At 41.8% G+C, this 19,174-nt stretch overlaps 1 protein-coding gene across 1 annotated transcript in view; it reads left to right on the forward strand.

Annotated features, from left to right (window-relative positions):
* The window catches only part of FRZB (frizzled related protein), a 92,249-nt gene that overhangs the window by 45,441 nt on the left and 27,634 nt on the right, over positions 1 to 19,174 (forward strand). The window contains exon 3 of the mRNA XM_053698544.1: positions 18,554 to 18,613. Within this exon, the coding sequence (XP_053554519.1) occupies positions 18,554 to 18,613 (60 nt within the window). The remainder of the gene's footprint in view (positions 1 to 18,553; positions 18,614 to 19,174) is intronic.

Genomic DNA, 19,174 nt, shown 5'->3' on the forward strand with positions numbered 1-19,174 from the left:
AGCAAGGTTACCTTCTACAACCAATTTCATGCATTGTCCCTGTCACTACAGCCGCGTGTTTCTGGTTCGATGAGCTAGAAAAGGCGATCGATAGTGATTCTCCTCCTTATGAGGAGATTATGGACAGAATCCGTGCTCTCAAATTGGCTAATTCTTTCACCCTAGACGCCACTTTGCAATTGGCTAGGTTAGCGGCGAAAAATTCTGGGTTTGCTATTGTGGCGCGCAGAGCGCTTTGGTTGAAATCTTGGTCAGCGGATGCGTCTTCCAAGAACAAATTGCTTAACATTCCTTTCAAGGGGAAAACGCTGTTTGGCCCTGACTTGAAAGAGATTATCTCTGATATCACTGGGGGTAAGGGCCACGCCCTTCCTCAGGATAGGTCTTTCAAGGCCAAAAATAAACCTAATTTTCGTCCCTTTCGTAGAAACGGACCAGCCCCAAGTGCTACGTCCTCTAAGCAAGAGGGTAATACTTCTCAAGCCAAGCCAGCCTGGAGACCAATGCAAGGCTGGAACAAGGGAAAGCAGGCCAAGAAGCCTGCCACTGCTACCAAGACAGCATGAAATGTTGGCCCCCGATCCGGGACCGGATCTGGTGGGGGGCAGACTCTCTCTCTTCGCTCAGGCTTGGGCAAGAGATGTTCTGGATCCTTGGGCACTAGAAATAGTCTCCCAAGGTTATCTTCTGGAATTCAAGGGGCCTCCCCCAAGGGGGAGGTTCCACAGGTCTCAATTGTCTTCAGACCACATAAAGAGACAGGCATTCTTACATTGTGTAGAAGACCTGTTAAAAATGGGAGTGATTCATCCTGTTCCATTAGGAGAACAAGGGATGGGGTTCTACTCCAATCTGTTCGTAGTTCCCAAAAAAGAGGGAACGTTCAGACCAATCTTGGATCTCAAGATCCTAAACAAGTTTCTCAAGGTTCCATCGTTCAAAATGGAAACTATTCGAACAATTCTTCCTTCCATCCAGGAAGGTCAATTCATGACCACGGTGGATTTAAAGGATGCGTATCTACATATTCCTATCCACAAGGAACATCATCGGTTCCTAAGGTTCGCATTCCTGGACAAGCATTACCAGTTCGTGGCACTTCCTTTCGGATTAGCCACTGCTCCAAGGATTTTCACAAAGGTACTAGGGTCCCTTCTAGCGGTACTAAGACCAAGGGGCATTGCAGTAGTACCTTACTTGGACGACATTCTGATTCAAGCGTCGTCCCTTCCTCAAGCAAAGGCTCACACGGACATAGTCCTGGCCTTTCTCAGATCTCACGGATGGAAAGTGAACGTAGAAAAGAGTTCTCTATCTCCGTCAACAAGGGTTCCCTTCTTGGGAACAATAATAGACTCCTTAGAAATGAGGATTTTTCTGACAGAGGCCAGAAAAACAAAACTTCTAAACTCTTGTCAAACACTTCATTCCGTTCCTCTTCCTTCCATAGCGCAGTGCATGGAAGTAATAGGTTTGATGGTAGCGGCAATGGACATAGTTCCTTTTGCGCGCATTCATCTAAGACCATTACAACTGTGCATGCTCAGTCAGTGGAATGGGGACTATACAGACTTGTCTCCGACGATTCAAGTAAATCAGAGGACCAGAGACTCACTCCGTTGGTGGCTGTCCCTGGACAACCTGTCACAAGGGATGACCTTCCGCAGACCAGAGTGGGTCATTGTCACGACCGACGCCAGTCTGATGGGCTGGGGCGCGGTCTGGGGACCCCTGAAAGCTCAGGGTCTTTGGTCTCGGGAAGAATCTCTTCTACCGATAAATATTCTGGAACTGAGAGCGATATTCAATGCTCTCAAGGCTTGGCCTCAGCTAGCAAAGGCCAAGTTCATACGGTTTCAATCAGACAACATGACGACTGTTGCGTACATCAACCATCAGGGGGGAACAAGGAGTTCCCTGGCGATGGAAGAAGTGACCAAAATCATTCAATGGGCGGAGACTCACTCCTGCCACCTGTCTGCAATCCACATTCCAGGAGTGGAAAATTGGGAAGCGGATTTTCTGAGTCGTCAGACATTACATCCGGGGGAGTGGGAACTCCATCCGGAAATCTTTGCCCAAATTACTCAATTGTGGGGCATTCCAGACATGGATCTGATGGCCTCTCGTCAGAACTTCAAGGTTCCTTGCTACGGGTCCAGATCCAGGGATCCCAAGGCGACTCTAGTAGATGCACTAGTAGCCCCTTGGACCTTCAAACTAGCTTATGTATTCCCGCCGTTTCCTCTCATCCCCAGGCTGGTAGCCAGGATCAATCAGGAGAGGGCGTCGGTGATCTTGATAGCTCCTGCGTGGCCACGCAGGACTTGGTATGCAGATCTGGTGAATATGTCATCGGCTCCACCATGGAAGCTACCTTTGAGACGAGACCTTCTTGTTCAAGGTCCGTTCGAACATCCGAATCTGGTCTCACTCCAGCTGACTGCTTGGAGATTGAACGCTTGATCTTATCAAAACGAGGGTTCTCAGATTCTGTTATTGATACTCTTGTTCAGGCCAGAAAGCCTGTAACTAGAAAAATTTACCACAAAATATGGAAAAAATATATCTGTTGGTGTGAATCTAAAGGATTCCCTTGGAACAAGGTAAAGATTCCTAAGATTCTATCCTTTCTTCAAGAAGGATTGGAGAAAGGATTATCGGCAAGTTCCCTGAAGGGACAGATTTCTGCCTTGTCTGTGTTACTTCACAAAAAGCTGGCAGCTGTGCCAGATGTTCAAGCCTTTGTTCAGGCTCTGGTTAGAATCAAGCCTGTTTACAAACCTTTGACTCCTCCTTGGAGTCTCAACTTAGTTCTTTCAGTTCTTCAGGGGGTTCCGTTTGAACTCTTGCATTCCGTTGATATTAAGTTATTATCTTGGAAAGTTTTGTTTTTGGTTGCAATTTCTTCTGCTAGAAGAGTTTCAGAATTATCTGCTCTGCAGTGTTCTCCTCCTTATCTGGTTTTCCATGCAGATAAGGTGGTTTTACGTACTAAACCTGGTTTTCTTCCGAAAGTTGTTTCTAACAAAAACATTAACCAGGAGATTGTCGTGCCTTCTTTGTGTCCGAATCCAGTTTCAAAGAAGGAACGTTTGTTGCACAATTTGGATGTTGTTCGCGCTCTAAAATTCTATTTAGATGCTACAAAGGATTTTAGACAAACATCTTCCTTGTTTGTTGTTTATTCTGGTAAAAGGAGAGGTCAAAAAGCAACTTCTACCTCTCTCTCTTTTTGGATTAAAAGCATCATCAGATTGGCTTATGAGACTGCCTCCTGAAAGAATCACAGCTCATTCCACTAGGGCTGTGGCTTCCACATGGGCCTTCAAGAACGAGGCTTCTGTTGATCAGATATGTAGGGCAGCGACTTGGTCTTCACTGCACACTTTTACCAAATTTTACAAGTTTGATACTTTTGCTTCTTCTGAGGCTATTTTTGGGAGAAAGGTTTTGCAAACCGTGGTGCCTTCCATTTAGGTGACCTGATTTGCTCCCTCCCTTCATCCGTGTCCTAAAGCTTTGGTATTGGTTCCCACAAGTAAGGATGACGCCGTGGACCGGACACACCTATGTTGGAGAAAACAGAATTTATGTTTACCTGATAAATTACTTTCTCCAACGGTGTGTCCGGTCCACGGCCCGCCCTGGTTTTTTTAATCAGGTCTGATAATTTATTTTCTTTAACTACAGTCACCACGGTATCATATGGTTTCTCCTATGCAAATATTCCTCCTTTACGTCGGTCGAATGACTGGGGTAGGCGGAGCCTAGGAGGGATCATGTGACCAGCTTTGCTGGGCTCTTTGCCATTTCCTGTTGGGGAAGAGAATATCCCACAAGTAAGGATGACGCCGTGGACCGGACACACCGTTGGAGAAAGTAATTTATCAGGTAAACATAAATTCTGTTTTTACAGGCAACTTTGTAATTATTTTAACCAGGTACAATAGCTATTAAATAGTTAATAACTATTTAATAGCTACCTAGTTAAAATAATTACAAAATTACCTGTAAAATAAATCCTAACCTAAGTTACAATTAAACCTAACACTACACTATCAATAAATAAATTAAATAAAATACCTACAATTAAACCTAATACTACACTATCAATAAATAAATTAAATAAAATACCTACAATTACCTACAATTAAACCTAACACTACACTATCAAATTAATTAAATACAATACCTACAAATAAATACAATGAAATAAACTAACTAAAGTACAAAAAATAAAAAAAGCTAAGTTACAAAAAATAAAAAAATATTTACAAACATTAGAAAAATATTACAACAATTTTAAACTAATTACACCTACTCTAAGCCCCCTAATAAAATAACAAAGACCCCCAAAATAAAAAAAATGCCCTACCCTATTCTTAAATTAAAATAGAAAAGCTCTTTTACCTTACCAGCCCTGAAAAGGGCCCTTTGCGGGGCATGCCCCAAAGAATTCAGCTCTTTTGCCTGTAAAAAAAAACCATACAATACCCCCCCCCAACATTACAACCCACAACCCACATACCCCTAATCTAACCCAACCCCCCCCTAAATAAACCTAACACTAAGCCCCTGAAGATCTCCCTACCTTGTCTTCACCACGCCGGGTTCACCGATCGATCCAGAAGAGCCTCCGATGTCTTGATCCAAGCCCAAGCGGGGGGCTGAAGATGTCCATGATCCGGCTGAAGTCTTGATCCAAGCGGGAGCTGAAGAGGTCCATGATCCAACTGAAGTCTTCATCCAAGCGGGAGCTGAAGAGGTCCATGATCGGGCTGAAGTCTTCTATCAAGCGGCATCTTCAATCTTCTTTCTTCCGGATCCATGGTCATCCCGCCGACGCGGAACATCCATCTTCACCGACGACTTCCCGACGAATGAAGGTTCCTTTAAGGGATGTCATCCAAGATGGCGTCCCTCGAATTCCGATTGGCTGATAGGATTCTATCAGCCAATCGGAATTAAGGTAGGAAAATTCTGATTGGCTGATGGAATCAGCCAATCAGAATCAAGTTCAATCCGATTGGCTGATCCGATCAGCCAATTAGATTGAGCTTGCATTCTATTGGCTGATCGGAACAGCCAATAGAATGCGAGCTCAATCTGATTGGCTGATTTGAGGGACGCCATCTTGGATGACATCATTTAAAGGAACCTTCATTCGGACTTAGGACGTCGCAAGAAGAGGATGGATCTGCGCCGGAGGTCTTCAAGATGGAGCCGGTCGTCATCGGATGGAAAAACAGAGAAGATGCGGCTTGGATGAAGATGTTTGCCGGTCCGAATCGACTCTTCTGCCCGGATAGGATGAAGACTTCTGCCCGAAGATGGAATTCTTTAGCCGCCGCTTGGATCCAGACTTCAGCTGGAGGATGGACGTCACTCTTCAGCCCCCGCTTGGGCTTGGATGAAGATTTCGGAGGCTCTTCTGGACAGATCGGGACCCGGTGTGGTGAAGACAAGGTAGGGAGATCTTCGGGGGCTTAGTGTTAGGTTTATTTAAGGGGGGTTTGGGTTAGATTAGGGGTATGTGGGTGGTGGGTTGTAATGTTGGGGGGGGGTATTGTATGTTTTTTTTTTACAGGCAAAAGAGCTGAATTCTTTGGGGCATGCCCCGCAAAGGGCCCTTTTCAGGGCTGGTAAGGTAAAAGAGCTTTTCTATTTTAATTTTAGAATATGGTAGGGCATTTTTTTATTTTGGGGGTCTTTGTTATTTTATTAGGGGGCTTAGAGTAGGTGTAATTAGTTTAAAATTGTTGTAATATTTTTCTAATGTTTGTAAATATTTTTTTATTTTTTGTAACTTAGTTCTTTTTTATTTTTTGTACTTTAGTTAGTTTATTTCATTGTATTTATTTTTAGGTATTGTATTTAATTAATTTATTGATAGTGTAGTGTTAGGTTTAATTGTAGATAATTGTAGGTATTTAATTTAATTTATTTATTGATAGTGTAGTGTTAGATTTAATTGTAACTTAGGTTAGGATTTATTTTACAGGTAATTTTGTAATTATTTTAACTAGGTAACTATTAAATAGTTATTAACTATTTAATAGCTATTGTACCTGTTTAAAATAATTACAAAGTTGCCTGTAAAATAAATATTAATCCTAAAAATAGCTACAATATAATTATAATTTATATTGTAGCTATATTAGGATTTATTTTACAGGTAAGTATTTAGCTTTAAATAGGAATAATTTATTTAATAATAGTTAATTTATTTTGTTAGATTTAAATTATATTTAAGTTAGGGGGGTGTTAGTGTTAGGGTTAGACTTAGCTTTAGGGGTTAATACATTTATTATAGTAGCGGTGAGTTCCGGTCGGCAGATTAGGGGTTAATAAGTGAAGTTAGGTTTCGACGATGTTAGGGAGGACAGATTAGGGGTTAATAATATTTATTATAGGGTTATTGAGGCGGGAGTGAGGCGGATTAGGGGTTAATACATGTATTATAGTAGCGGTGTGGTCCGGTCGGCAGATTAGGGGTTAATAATTGTAGGTAGGTGGAGGCGACGTTGGGGGCGGCAGATTAGGGGTTAATAAATATAATATAGGGGTCGGCTGTGTTAGGGGCAGCAGATTAGGGGTACATAGGTATAATGTAGGTTGCGGTGGTGTACGGAGCGGCAGATTAGGGGTTAAAAAAAATATGCAGGTGTCAGCGATAGCGGGGGCGGCAGATTAGGGGTTAATAAATATTATGTAGGTGTCGGCGGTATTAGGGGCAGCAGATTAGGGGTACATAGGAATAACGTAGGTGGCGGCAGTGTACGTAGCGGCAGATTAGGGGTTAAAAATTTAATTTAGTGGGGGCGATGTGGGGGGACCTCGGTTTAGGGGTACATAGGTAGTTTATGGGTGTTAGTGTACTTTAGAGCACAGTAGTTAAGAGCTTTATAAACCGGCGTTAGCCCAGAAAGCTCTTAACTACTGACTTTTTTCTGCGGCTGGAGTTTTGTCGTTAGATTTCTAACGCTCACTTCAGCCAAGACTCTAAATACCGGCGTTAGAAAGATCCCATTGAAAAGATAGGATACGCAATTGGCGTAGGGGGATCTGCGGTATGGAAAAGTTGCGGCTGCAAAGTGAGCGTTAGACCCTTTAATGACTGACTCTAAATACCAGCGGTAGCCCAAAACCAGTGTTAGGAACCTCTAACGCTGGTTTTGACGGCTAACGCCAAACTCTAAATCTAGCCGATATTTTTTTCTTTTATGATTCAGGTAGATGCAATTTTAATCAACTTTCTAATTTACTCCTATTATCAATTTGTATTCGTTCTCTTGCTATCTTTATTTGAAAAAGAAGGCATCTAAGCTAAGGAGCCAGCCAATTTTTGGTTCAGTACCCTGGGCAGTACTTGTTTATTGGTGCTGTCCAATCAGTAAGCACAACCCATATTGTGAACCAAAAATAGTCCGGCTTCTAAACTTTCATCCTTGCTTTTCAAATAAAGATAGCAAGAGAATGAAGAAAAATTGATAATAGGAGTAAATTAGAAAGTTTCTTAAAATTGCATGCTCTATCTGAATTATGAAAGAAAAAAATTGGGTTCAGTGTCCCTTTAAAGGGATACTAAACCCAATTTTTTTCTTTAATGATTCAAATAGAGTATGCGATTGTAAGCAACTTTCTAATTTACTCCTATTATCAATTTTTCTTTGTTCTCTTGCTATCTTTATTTGAAAACCAAGAATTTAAGCTTAGGAACTGGCCCATTTTTGGTTCAGCACCTCGGTTGCACTTGCTGATTGGTGGCTAAATGTAGCCACCAATAAGAAAGCCCTATCCAGGGTGCTGAATCTAAAATGGGTCGGCTCCCAAGCTTTGTATTCCTGCTTTTTAAATAAAGATAGCATGAGAACGAAGAAAAATTAGGAGTAAATTACAAAAGTTGCTTAAAATCACATACTCTGGGGTCCATTTATCATTGTGCAGACGGACATGATCCGCTATAACGAACCATGTCCGCCACACATCGATAAATACCGACAGCATACGCTGTCAGCATTTATCATTGCACCAGCAGTTCTTGTGAACTGCTGGTGCAACGCCGCCCCCTGCAGATTCGCGGCCAATCGGACGCCAGCAGGGGGTGTCAATCAACCCTATCGTATTGGATCGGGTTGATTTTCGGCAATGTCTGTCCGCCGCCTCAGAGCAGACGGACAGGTTATGGAGCAGTGGTCTTTAGAAACACAGGCATTAAGCTCCGTTCGGAGCTTGATAAATAGACCCCTAATATCTGAATTATTAAAGAAAAAAATTTGGCTTTAGTATCCCTTTAAAACCCACTAGGAATACAGAAGAGCCAATCATATGGGTTTTAGGAGCCAAGAAATGCCTATACAGGGATGTTGAACCTCATTTTGAAAGAGATAATCTGTTTAGCTTAGTATTAAAAATCTTAGGTTGCGGGTGTGATGTTACAAAATTAATTACTAGGTTTGGACTCTTTGTTTTGTTTTTTAACAAGCTAGCAATCTTAGGGTTCATTTTCATTGAGCCGTAAATGGTTTAGTGCGAAGTTGGAAGGCATTACTCTTTACAAATGCTGTTGGAAGGCCTTACGCTTATTGACAGTTCCCGATGGCGCATTTTCCCCCATTACCAGCAGCGAGGGTTTGGATGCCGAAATATATGTCCCATAGAAAATGATTAAAGCCAAAAGGAGCAAATTTACACCTGGTTTGCTTTGAACGTGCAAACTGGTAAAACACTGTTGAAAGCTGTTGATAATGTCTCAAACATTACAGCATACTGAAATAGGTGCAAAAGAGGAAAAATACGTTTTTAAGTCCTCTTTTCTATTGATATCTTAATGTTTGCAAACAATGCAAGCTTTTCTCTTTTTTAATTTATTTTTATATGTAATATTTAGTACTGCCCCAGACAGGTTGGAGCTATGTTTTTAATTATATTTCAGTATGTCCTTCATATAAAAATATAATCAAGCGGGGGGCGGAGCCAGCAGCATAACTAGCAAGACGTGTAGTGACTGAGCTCTCCTTGCAAAAGCGGTATTTTAGCCTTTTTTAGCTATATACACCTAGCGAATTTGCTCACAAACCACCTGGGGCAACTAGTGACACTACCCGGAGCAGATCCCTGTCCGATTTTTCAGTCAATTTTGACCGCAAAATTAGACTGCCCAGGAGAACCGGACCGCTTCCCAGGAAAGACCGCGGCTGCGGCCTACACCGGCACTCGACACCAGGCCTGAAGAAATAAAAGTGTACCTGGTGACAACAATACACCTTGTAGACTTACCGGACCTACAATAACCCTAGGAGAGAGGGGAAGCAACGACTGGATTCTGCTTTTTTCCACTTTGGCAGATGTGGTGACCCCCGCAGCATCCCACGTGGCGGCCTGTAAGTAGCGAGTTCCTTGCGGCTCCTATAAGGGACACATAGACTGTGACTTTTGTATCCAAATCGCTATGTATATTACCCCCCTCTAAGATACAGTCCACAGGCAATTGCTCACACAGATTTTTTCACAGCAGCCTTTTAACACTGTTACGGCCCTATATACTCTGGACACCTCTGAAGTTCGCTGCAGCTCACTTCTCCCTCATGCTTACTTACAGCCCCTCAGAAGCCCACACTAACAGAATTCTCAGTACCTACCGACCACAATAAGGGCCCGGCACTACTCACTATCCTTATTATAACTGCTCTTCACTAGTCCCCCCCCCACCCTTTCCTGCAGGAGCGGGGTACCTGTGGGTCATACCCCCCAACCTTTTACCGACTTCGCCGATAGGAGGCATATCCCCGGGGGGGAGACAGTGCTTGCAGAAGGCTTAACTCTGTTAATTGCTTTTTCCTCATCCTGAAACTGCTTGAAACAAAGGAGGCTCTCACTATAAGCCGCCACTGGGCGAAGTACAACCATATGCCGGTTCTAATCTTTAACTAGTCGATCCACATGGCTCACAACATGCACTAGGAGACAGGGGTCCTTAGGGCCGAGGCATAAAATGGAACATAAAGGAATATGATCTAAGAAACTAAGAGATCTCTACCCAATCATATCATTTCATATTGGAGTACTTCTACTGAACCCCCACTTCCTTTATCATGCCACAAGGGTCTAGAAGAAAAACCGCTAATCCCTCAGAGTATAGGAAATCGGTGGTAGACCACTTTAAAGTCAAACCTACTCTGGGAAAGCCTGCAACCGATCCTGACACTCCACAGCAATTACTAGGAAACGGCTGTGATATGGCCGAAGCTGCTAACATTGAGAGCAGTATCCCTGACTCTGTAGCCTCAGATATTGTCACTACCCTTACTCAGAGGATGAATTCTCTCCAAGATTCCCTTACAAAAGCTATTAAGAGCTCCACGGCAGACCTCAGGCGAGATATTGGCGTTATTAGTGAACGCATTGATGTCCTGGAAAAAAAACAAGAGGACTTAACTGTTGAACAGGGAAACTTGGCTAACCACTCTCAAGTTCTAGTGGACATACTAGACACAGTTGAAGCTAAGATGGCGGATATGGAAGACCGCTCCCGCAGAAACAACTTAAGATTTAGAGGTGTACCTGAAGAGATTACCCCAACTGATCTTAGCAAATACCTTCTTGAACTGTGTGAAATACTCCACCCTCCAGGTTTCCCCAACGAGACCCTGATAGACAGAGCGCACAGACTCCCCAGGGGGAGGAATGTCTCAGCAGAGAAACCAAGGGATGTGATAGCCAGATTCCACTACTTCACATACAAAGAACAAATTCTTAGAGCCATGTTTCTTCGCCCCACTCTGCCAGCCAAATTTGCCTCTATACAAATATTTCCAGATCTGTCTCAATTTACGATGCAAAAGAGAGGCACATTCCGTGAAGTGACAAAGACATTGAGACAGATGGGAATTAAATATAGGTGGGGATACCCTACTAAACTTCTGATTCAAAAAGATGGAAGATTCTACACAGCGGATACCCCAGACAAAGGCCTCTTCCTTCTCAAGGGATGGACCAAATTCCCCAACCAATTTGGAGAAAATAGCTCCCTTATCCCTCAGGATATGGAACTCAACACTACCCCCTCCTCTATCCTAAGACCATCTGCATTTGAATGGAGGCCCCTTGCTCAGAGAAGTACCCCTTCTAAAAGACAGAACTTAGCACCTCAGCAACTATCATCAGATAGGGTAGAAGAATCCTCAGGAGATGAAGACTGATAAGTATATCCTTTGCTACTAAATGTTTTTTGTTATATTGTTTTGCAAGGGGGATGTTTTATTTGCTCCCTAGTTATGCAACTGTTATGAAAGGGGGAATGTTAAACTACAGGACTAGAGACATTGGATCCTGATTGAAGATAAGTTTCATGGACACATACATATTATAAGAGACTTCCTACCTTAGGAACCGTGCTCCTGACTCAGCTCTAACTGTGAAAATATCTGAGTACTACATACCTTTCTTGCAATGCTTAGATTTCCTATTGCTGATAATGTAAATGCTAGAATTCTTTTTATTGTTTGCAGTGCCTACAGTCCTTATGTGTTACTCTTGATATTGATTGCATGTACTGTCATAAGAGACTTTCTGCCTCAGGACTCATCCTCCTGCTTTGGCATTGACTGTGAAAATGTCAGAGTAATACATACCTTTCTTGCAATGCTCAGGTTTATTCTTCATCTGTGTTTACAGTTTTCATGTGTTACTCTTGATATTGATTACATGTACTGTCATAAGAGACCTTCTGCCTCAGGATTCATCCTCCTGGTCTGGCTTCGACTGTGAAAATGTCAGAGTAATACATACCTTTCTAGCAATGCTTAGGTTTATTTCTTATCATCTCTGTTACTTGTTGCAAATTTCAATGAATCCTATATGGAAGGTATATATGGGGATACGCTGCAAGGATATGGACACGCAATATGAGACTATCCCATTTTGCCCTATTGCTGATAACGAAAATGCTTGAATTTTTTTCTTTCTCTTACAATGTTTACAGTTATTCTGTGCTACTCTTGACACTGATTATATGCAATGTTTATCATAACTCACAAGCCCTATGTTTATCATATGTTACATTTGTCTAGAGATTTGAGACAGGTAATTCCTAACCAACCTAACAGCCTCTACAAGAGATAAAATATTACTATCTCTGTTCCAAAGTACGTATCATTTCCCAGGACCTTAACTCCCGCACCCTATTCCCTAGACACCCATACTTGCTTTAATAGCTCTCAGCCCATAGTACTCTACAATTATATTTAAACCTAGCATACACCCACTAGGTACTAATAGAGACACATAAGCCGCTGAATATGCGAAGGGGTATGTTAAGATGGATGTGATAGGAAGGATATGTTTCATCACATGACTAGAGCCTGTTAGCCTCAATCGGAGAGTCTCGCTTGATAAGGCATAACTTATTGAGTCCTAAAGTAAATGCTATAAGACAAGTCCTAAGCATACCTGACAAAAAGGCTTTACTAGATCCCCTCTAGTTCTCTATTGCCTATATGAGTTAATTATTAATTAAGATATATTAGTTTTGCACCTGTGAGTATAGATTAGCCTAAATATCAATAGATAAGCCACATAAGAGATGCGAGATCAGAACTGAAACACCTGACCTTGGCAACTAAGCTGCCATTATGCACTTAAATGTAGATTCGCAGGTTTTGGTTATACAGAGTGAAGCTACTATGACCCATACCAGATGTTAGATCAGAACAGAAACACCTAACCTAGGCAACAAAGATACCATTATGTGCTAAAATATAGTTGGTAGGTTCTAATTACACAGACTGAAGCTATTATGATTACTGTGATCCTTCACCATTTTCTCTCGCATTTATGATTGAAAGATATTGTTTTGATCAGATAAAGTTTTTACATGACCTTCAGGACAGCACACTGAATCATTAATATCTCATTTTTCTCTCCTTGTCATCTGCACTTTTAATCATTTACGGTTAAACCCTATACAGGAACACCTTTTTCTTCTTTCCTCATGACCTATAAAATGATACTAATTTATACAGTTACACCTCGATAAATATACATAGAATTGACCCTGCTTATCAGGGAAGTGATGCACATTACTGTTTCTCTTTCCCCCTCCCCCCCCCCCCCTGCTTACAGACTTTGCCTCGGCCCGAACCCCATCTCCTCTCTCCTCTCTCCGATTTTCAGTTTTTCAGTTTTTCTTTCTCTTATTTCTTACTCTTTTGGACATTGGTTAATGCAGTCGTAGGACTGTATCTCTCCACCCCCCCCCAAGGGTAACACCATAGCTTACCGAAAGTAAGCACAAGAACACAGATTCAATCGCACTCAATAAGTGACCTACTTTTCATATTTTCATAACTTATAAACAGACGATAACCACCAGCCCACACTCATTACTGCTCTCAGACTACTAACAACGGCTATTTAACTTCCCTTCTTCCTCCTTCCTCACCCTTTAGATCCCCCCCCCCCCTTTTTTTTTTTTTTTTTTTTTTTTCTTTCGCGATGAACCCTGGTCTTAAATTTGTCTCCCTCAACACGAAGGGACTTAACTCGCCAGAGAAGCGAAGCATGGTACAAACTTACTTAAGGAAGCTCCAGTGTGATGTTTCCTTTCTACAGGAGACGCATTGGTCTTCAACTAATACTCCAATATTGAAATCTAGACACTTTCCGGTGGTCCTTAATTCGACCTACCATGAAAAAACCAGAGGAGTCTCAATTTGCATCAGTGCAAGAGTTGCATTTCAACCACAACATATAGAAATGGACCCAGAAGGGAGATTTCTTTTGGTGGTTTGCAAACTGAATTCACACCTCTTCACTCTAGTAAACTTGTATGCCCCTAACCAAGGTCAGATAACCTTCCTCCGCACGATGCTGCATCTTATCGATGGCCTGAAGCAAGGCACATTAATTCTAGGAGGAGATTTTAATCTAGTCTGGGACCCCCATACGGACAAAAAACTCCCGAAAGATAGAGTTTTAGACAACTACTCTAGATCTACAGCTCCTAAATTTCAAAACCTGATATACCAGTCTGAGCTCTATGATGTGTGGAGGGCATGTCACCCTGACTCACGAGATTACACGTATTTTTCTCCCCCTCACCGATCATACTCGAGATTGGACTACTTCTTTGTCGACTCCTGGTCTATGAACAACATCACAAACTCTAGCATATGCAGCTGTCCATGGTCAGATCATGACGCTGTTACAATGTCTATTGACATTGAGAGATCCGCACTGGCTAGACCGTCATGGAGGCTCCCGAGGTTTCTCTGGGAGGACATCTCTTTTGTCACAGAATTGGTCGACAGGGTCGAGGAATTTTTAGACACTAACAGACCCAATCAGACTTCACACCAAATCAGGTGGGCAGCATTAAAGGCGTACATCAGGGGATTCTGTATTGCAAAGGCATCGAATATCAAAAAAAAATGGGGGGCCCCGCTAGGCAAGCTCACTTGCGACCTTCGGGCGAAAGAAAGGCAAAACAAACTAATGCCTACAGCTAGCCTATCCACTGAGATTTTGAATTTGAAATCACAGATTAAAAACCTGGAAGTGGAGAAATTTAAACGAGCCCTTTTGAGATTCAAAATGATTATGTACTCAAAAAGCAACAAAGCAGGCTCGATGCTTGCAAATAAACTGAAGCAGAAACTAGCTAGCTCCCGAATACCATACCTCATCCTTGAAGGTCAAAAAGTACATGCTCCTGAAGACATAGGAAAGGCTTTTGCCGACTTCTATGAACGCCTGTATAACATCAACTCTCATGAGACACCCAGAGTGATGTCTCCTCCGGATATCTCCTCCTTCTTACAGAGACTAGGTCTACCCAAACTCTCAGAGGAAGACAAGGTTAAGCTAACTGAACCTATTACTGAAATGGAACTCGGAATAGCAATTAAACAGTTGAAGACTGATAAAGCCCCGGGCCCGGATGGGTTTCCGGGGCAATTGTACAAAAAATTACAAACGCAACTCAAACCTGTACTCTGTCAAGCGTACAACGAAATCAGAACTGAAGGACAGATACTACAAGAATATCTTGAAGCAACTATAGTTGCGATCCCAAAGCCGGGTAAAGACCCGACCCTTTGCGGCAATTTCCGTCCCATTTCACTTATTAATGTAGACACAAAATTATATTCTAAAATTCTCGCGGAAAGGCTGTCTCCCCTGCTGCCGGGATTAATCAACACAGACCAGGTCGGATTCGTGAACGGCCGGCAGGGCCCGGACAATACGAGACGACTGATTTCCGTCTTTTCCGAGGCGAAGAGACGAGCTGTCCCCCTTCTGGCCCTGTCACTAGACGCTGAAAAAGCGTTTGACAGGGTCAGATGGGAGTATATGTGGAGAGTTTTGGACACGTTTGACTTCCCACCCGAAGCCATAACCATGATCAAAGTCTTGTACTCTAATCCAAGTGCCAGAGTAAGAGGGTTGGGCTTCTGCTCTCCTCCCTTCAATATTTCCAATGGTACCAGGCAAGGCTGTCCACTATCCCCCTTGCTATTCGCCTTGGTCATGGAACCATTGGCAGAACTGATTCGGATGTCGCCTGTCATTGAGGGATTACCAGTAAGCACCAGTCAGGAAAAGATTGCTCTGTATGCGGACGACGTTACTCTCTTTCTCACAAACCCCCAAAGTTCAGTCCCGGCGGTTTTCACTGCCCTAGAACAGTTTAGCCTTCTGAGCTATTACAAAATAAACGTCTCAAAAACAGAGGCATACAGTATTAACTTGCCCGAAGACCAACTCCTGAGCCTACGTGAAACGTATGACTTTCACTGGTCTACAACGTCCCTCAAACATCTAGGTGTTCACCTAAGTGCAGACCTAGACGTCATCCTCTCTTTAAACTTTGACGCCCTCATCATTGAGTTGCGATCCTTAACACACAGATGGGATTTCAGAGAAATCTCTTGGATGGGCCGCATCGCCACGGTGAAAATGTCACTGCTTCCTAAAGCGCTGTACCTATTCCGATGTCTCCCATTGAACATCCCGCATGGTACATTACAACAAATTCACCGAATTTTCTCTAAGTATGTATGGGGGAAAAAGATGCCTAGGATTGGCTACAAAACCATGCAGAGAGAGTTCTCCAAAGGTGGAGTAGCTTTTCCAAATATATTCCTTTACTATGAAGCCGCTAGACTATCACAGATCACGGCTTGGGGCCCGACTAGAGAGGAACCGAAATGGTTCAAAATAGAGGAACTACACCTACCTGACGGCCTAGACTTACCAAGTATTCTCTGGGTTCATGAACACAAGCAGCTGGTAGATAGAGTTCCTAACCCCATAGTACAACAAAATATCAAAATGTGGCATGTACTTAGACATCATAAGGAGATTGCCCCACATCCCTCACCGATTCACCAGATAAGGGGTCTTCTCTGGGATCTACCGAATATCCATCTTGAGTTTTGGATACAACACAACATAGACATGGTGGAACATCTGTTTTCAAACGGTAAACTTATGACAGTTCATCAAGTACTTGACTTACTAAGCGGTTCTCCCTTATGGCTCTACTTTGAATGCTGTAGGGTACTCAGCTTACTTCGCTCCTGGAAATTTGGCACTCAGACGCTCAGACCCCATTCTAAATGGGAAGAAAGATGGCTGCTTGAGATGGGGACGTGGAAACCCCTCACATTCCACTACAAAGCCATGCTACAAGACCACTCAGAAGGCCTCCCAAGCCAATTCAAAATGTGGTGCAAGGAGTTGGCTTTAATCATATCAGATATAGAGCTGAAAGCAGCGATTGAATTGACAAAAAAAAACGATCCATTGTATAACGATCTTCGAAAGTTATATGAAACTAATGCTACAATGGTACAGAGTCCCCACCAAACTGTCGAGAATGTTTCCTAATGTATCTCCCGATTGCTGGAGATCGTGCGGAAGGGTAGGCTCCAATTCCCATATATGGTGGTCATGTCCTAAAATAAAGGACCTATGGAAAGATGTCGAGACACTCTTGCATTCTATGAATCTGACTATACAGCTAACGTCAAGGGTGGCACTCTTCCACATCATGGATAATACTCTCCCCAAATGTAGCAAACAACTGGTGATCTATGTGATGGCGGCCACCAAACTTTGCATTGCTAGAGCCTGGAAACAGGTTACCTCACCCACGATTTCGGAAGTCTGTGAGGTAATACAATACTTAGCCAACATGGAAAAATTTGCATATAGCTCGTTAGAGCGAATGGAAGTTTACTGGGCAATCTGGGATGACTGGATTCAGATCCAGTAGACCCATACGGACTCCCGTACTGCTCTTCCTCTCCCTAGGCAGTTGGGACTGGAGATACCGCGCACAAGTAGTTTTACCTCCCTTTTTTTTTTTTTTTTTTTTTCTCCCCTTTCTCCCCCACTCACTCTCTTCATGTCTATATCTCTACTACCGCGTTCTTTACCCTAACCCCTTCCCCTTTCCTCACCTCTTCTTACCTGAACTTCCCCTCCCCCTCCCATGTGATGACTCCCTCCCTACTAACCCTATAACCTACCCCTTACTCCCAATGCCACTGAATGACCATGTCAAAATACAGACCGACAAAGTAATTGAGAAACGTGGTTACAACTGTCACTTCAACCCTATCACTACGACTCTGGAGTTATACTCCGCTATCCGTGACTTCTAGATACATAGTAGACTCCCCGCATTGACCGAATAAGAAGCACAAATATTGCTTACAATATATATGGATGTATATAACTCTGCAATACGCCTAATTGTTATATGTTAATACTATGTAATTGTTTTGATGTACTTGTGGAAAGTAATTTCTTTCTTTGGTTATTTGACTGTATGTACCTTTTGTTCTTAATAAAGAAAAAATTTAAAACTCAAAAAAAAAAAAAAAAATATAATCAAGCACATAACTCCAACTAGACCTATACCTGGGGCAGCACTAAATATTACATATAAAAATAAATTTAACAATAAATTTAAACCAAAAACAAATGGCTGAGCTTAATTTAAAATAAATTATTTAATTACTTATTAGGTGACCAAATCATTTTACTTGGCCAAAAAACCCCACCAAACTCCAAACACTGCAACTTACTACTGTGTCTTTGCCTTTCTAGCAGATCACAGGTAAGGAGTGCAGACTCTAAACGTAACTTTTATAACCTAAGGTCAGGTTACCATAGCAACACGTATTATGGTGCAATTTTCAAGAAATCTGATGTAGGATGGAAGCGTTAGCACAATGTTAACTTACACATTCACGAAAAGAGTGACTGCATGCACTGTTCAAAATATTTCAATGGAAACCTGGTACTAAAATGGAACCATTAACTACTTTTACCTGTTGGCAACTTTGGTAGCTTACGGCTCCAAACAACTCAATGGAAACAAGCCCTTAGTTAGAATCTGTGATGAAGCAAGTGTTATTATGGGTTAGACTTACTTCTTTTTATCTTCACATAATTATCTGTATAAAATAAAAAAATATATTTAAGGTTTTAATTGAACTGTAAGAGGATAAATACTAAAACTAATTTGTATCTCCAAAAGATTCCGCACCAGATTTTTCTATGGACTCAAACAATGGAAACTGCGGTGGTACTGGAGGTGGTAAGTGACCTTTAATTTTTACATACGTTGTTTTTTACAGTATAGTAAGTGTTTTTTTATTATCTTTAAAGTAGAAAAGATGCTCACTTATTTTAAATACACTTATAAATTTAGAATTATTTGCACACAATCTTGAATGATACAATTGTGTGCATCGAAATATAACAAGCAGTAAAGCATGCTTTTTTATGGGACAAACACAGTTTATATTAGCAATAATGAACAATAATTATTTTGATTTGTTCTGTTATTAAATGTATACATCATTCAATAATAAATTAGCTGGAGTGCATATGTACTTAGCTATTTCCAGCTCACAAATGTAGTGTTCCAGAGAAGATTTTAATATTTTTATTAAGGAATCATTAACAAAACAAAGGTACAAATGAAAACAAGACTTTGTATAAGTCACAATTACAGTTGTTCCATAGCTAAGAAAGAAACAAGACAGCTGCAATGCTCCACATCATATACATATAGATCTTGAGTTCAACATATAAAAACAAGCCTTATGATGTATCTTAAACAGAATTGTGGCTATGACCATAAGTATCGAGACCT

The sequence above is a fragment of the Bombina bombina genome, chromosome 1 (assembly GCF_027579735.1).
Source record: "Bombina bombina isolate aBomBom1 chromosome 1, aBomBom1.pri, whole genome shotgun sequence".
Taxonomy (NCBI): Eukaryota; Metazoa; Chordata; class Amphibia; order Anura; family Bombinatoridae; genus Bombina; species Bombina bombina.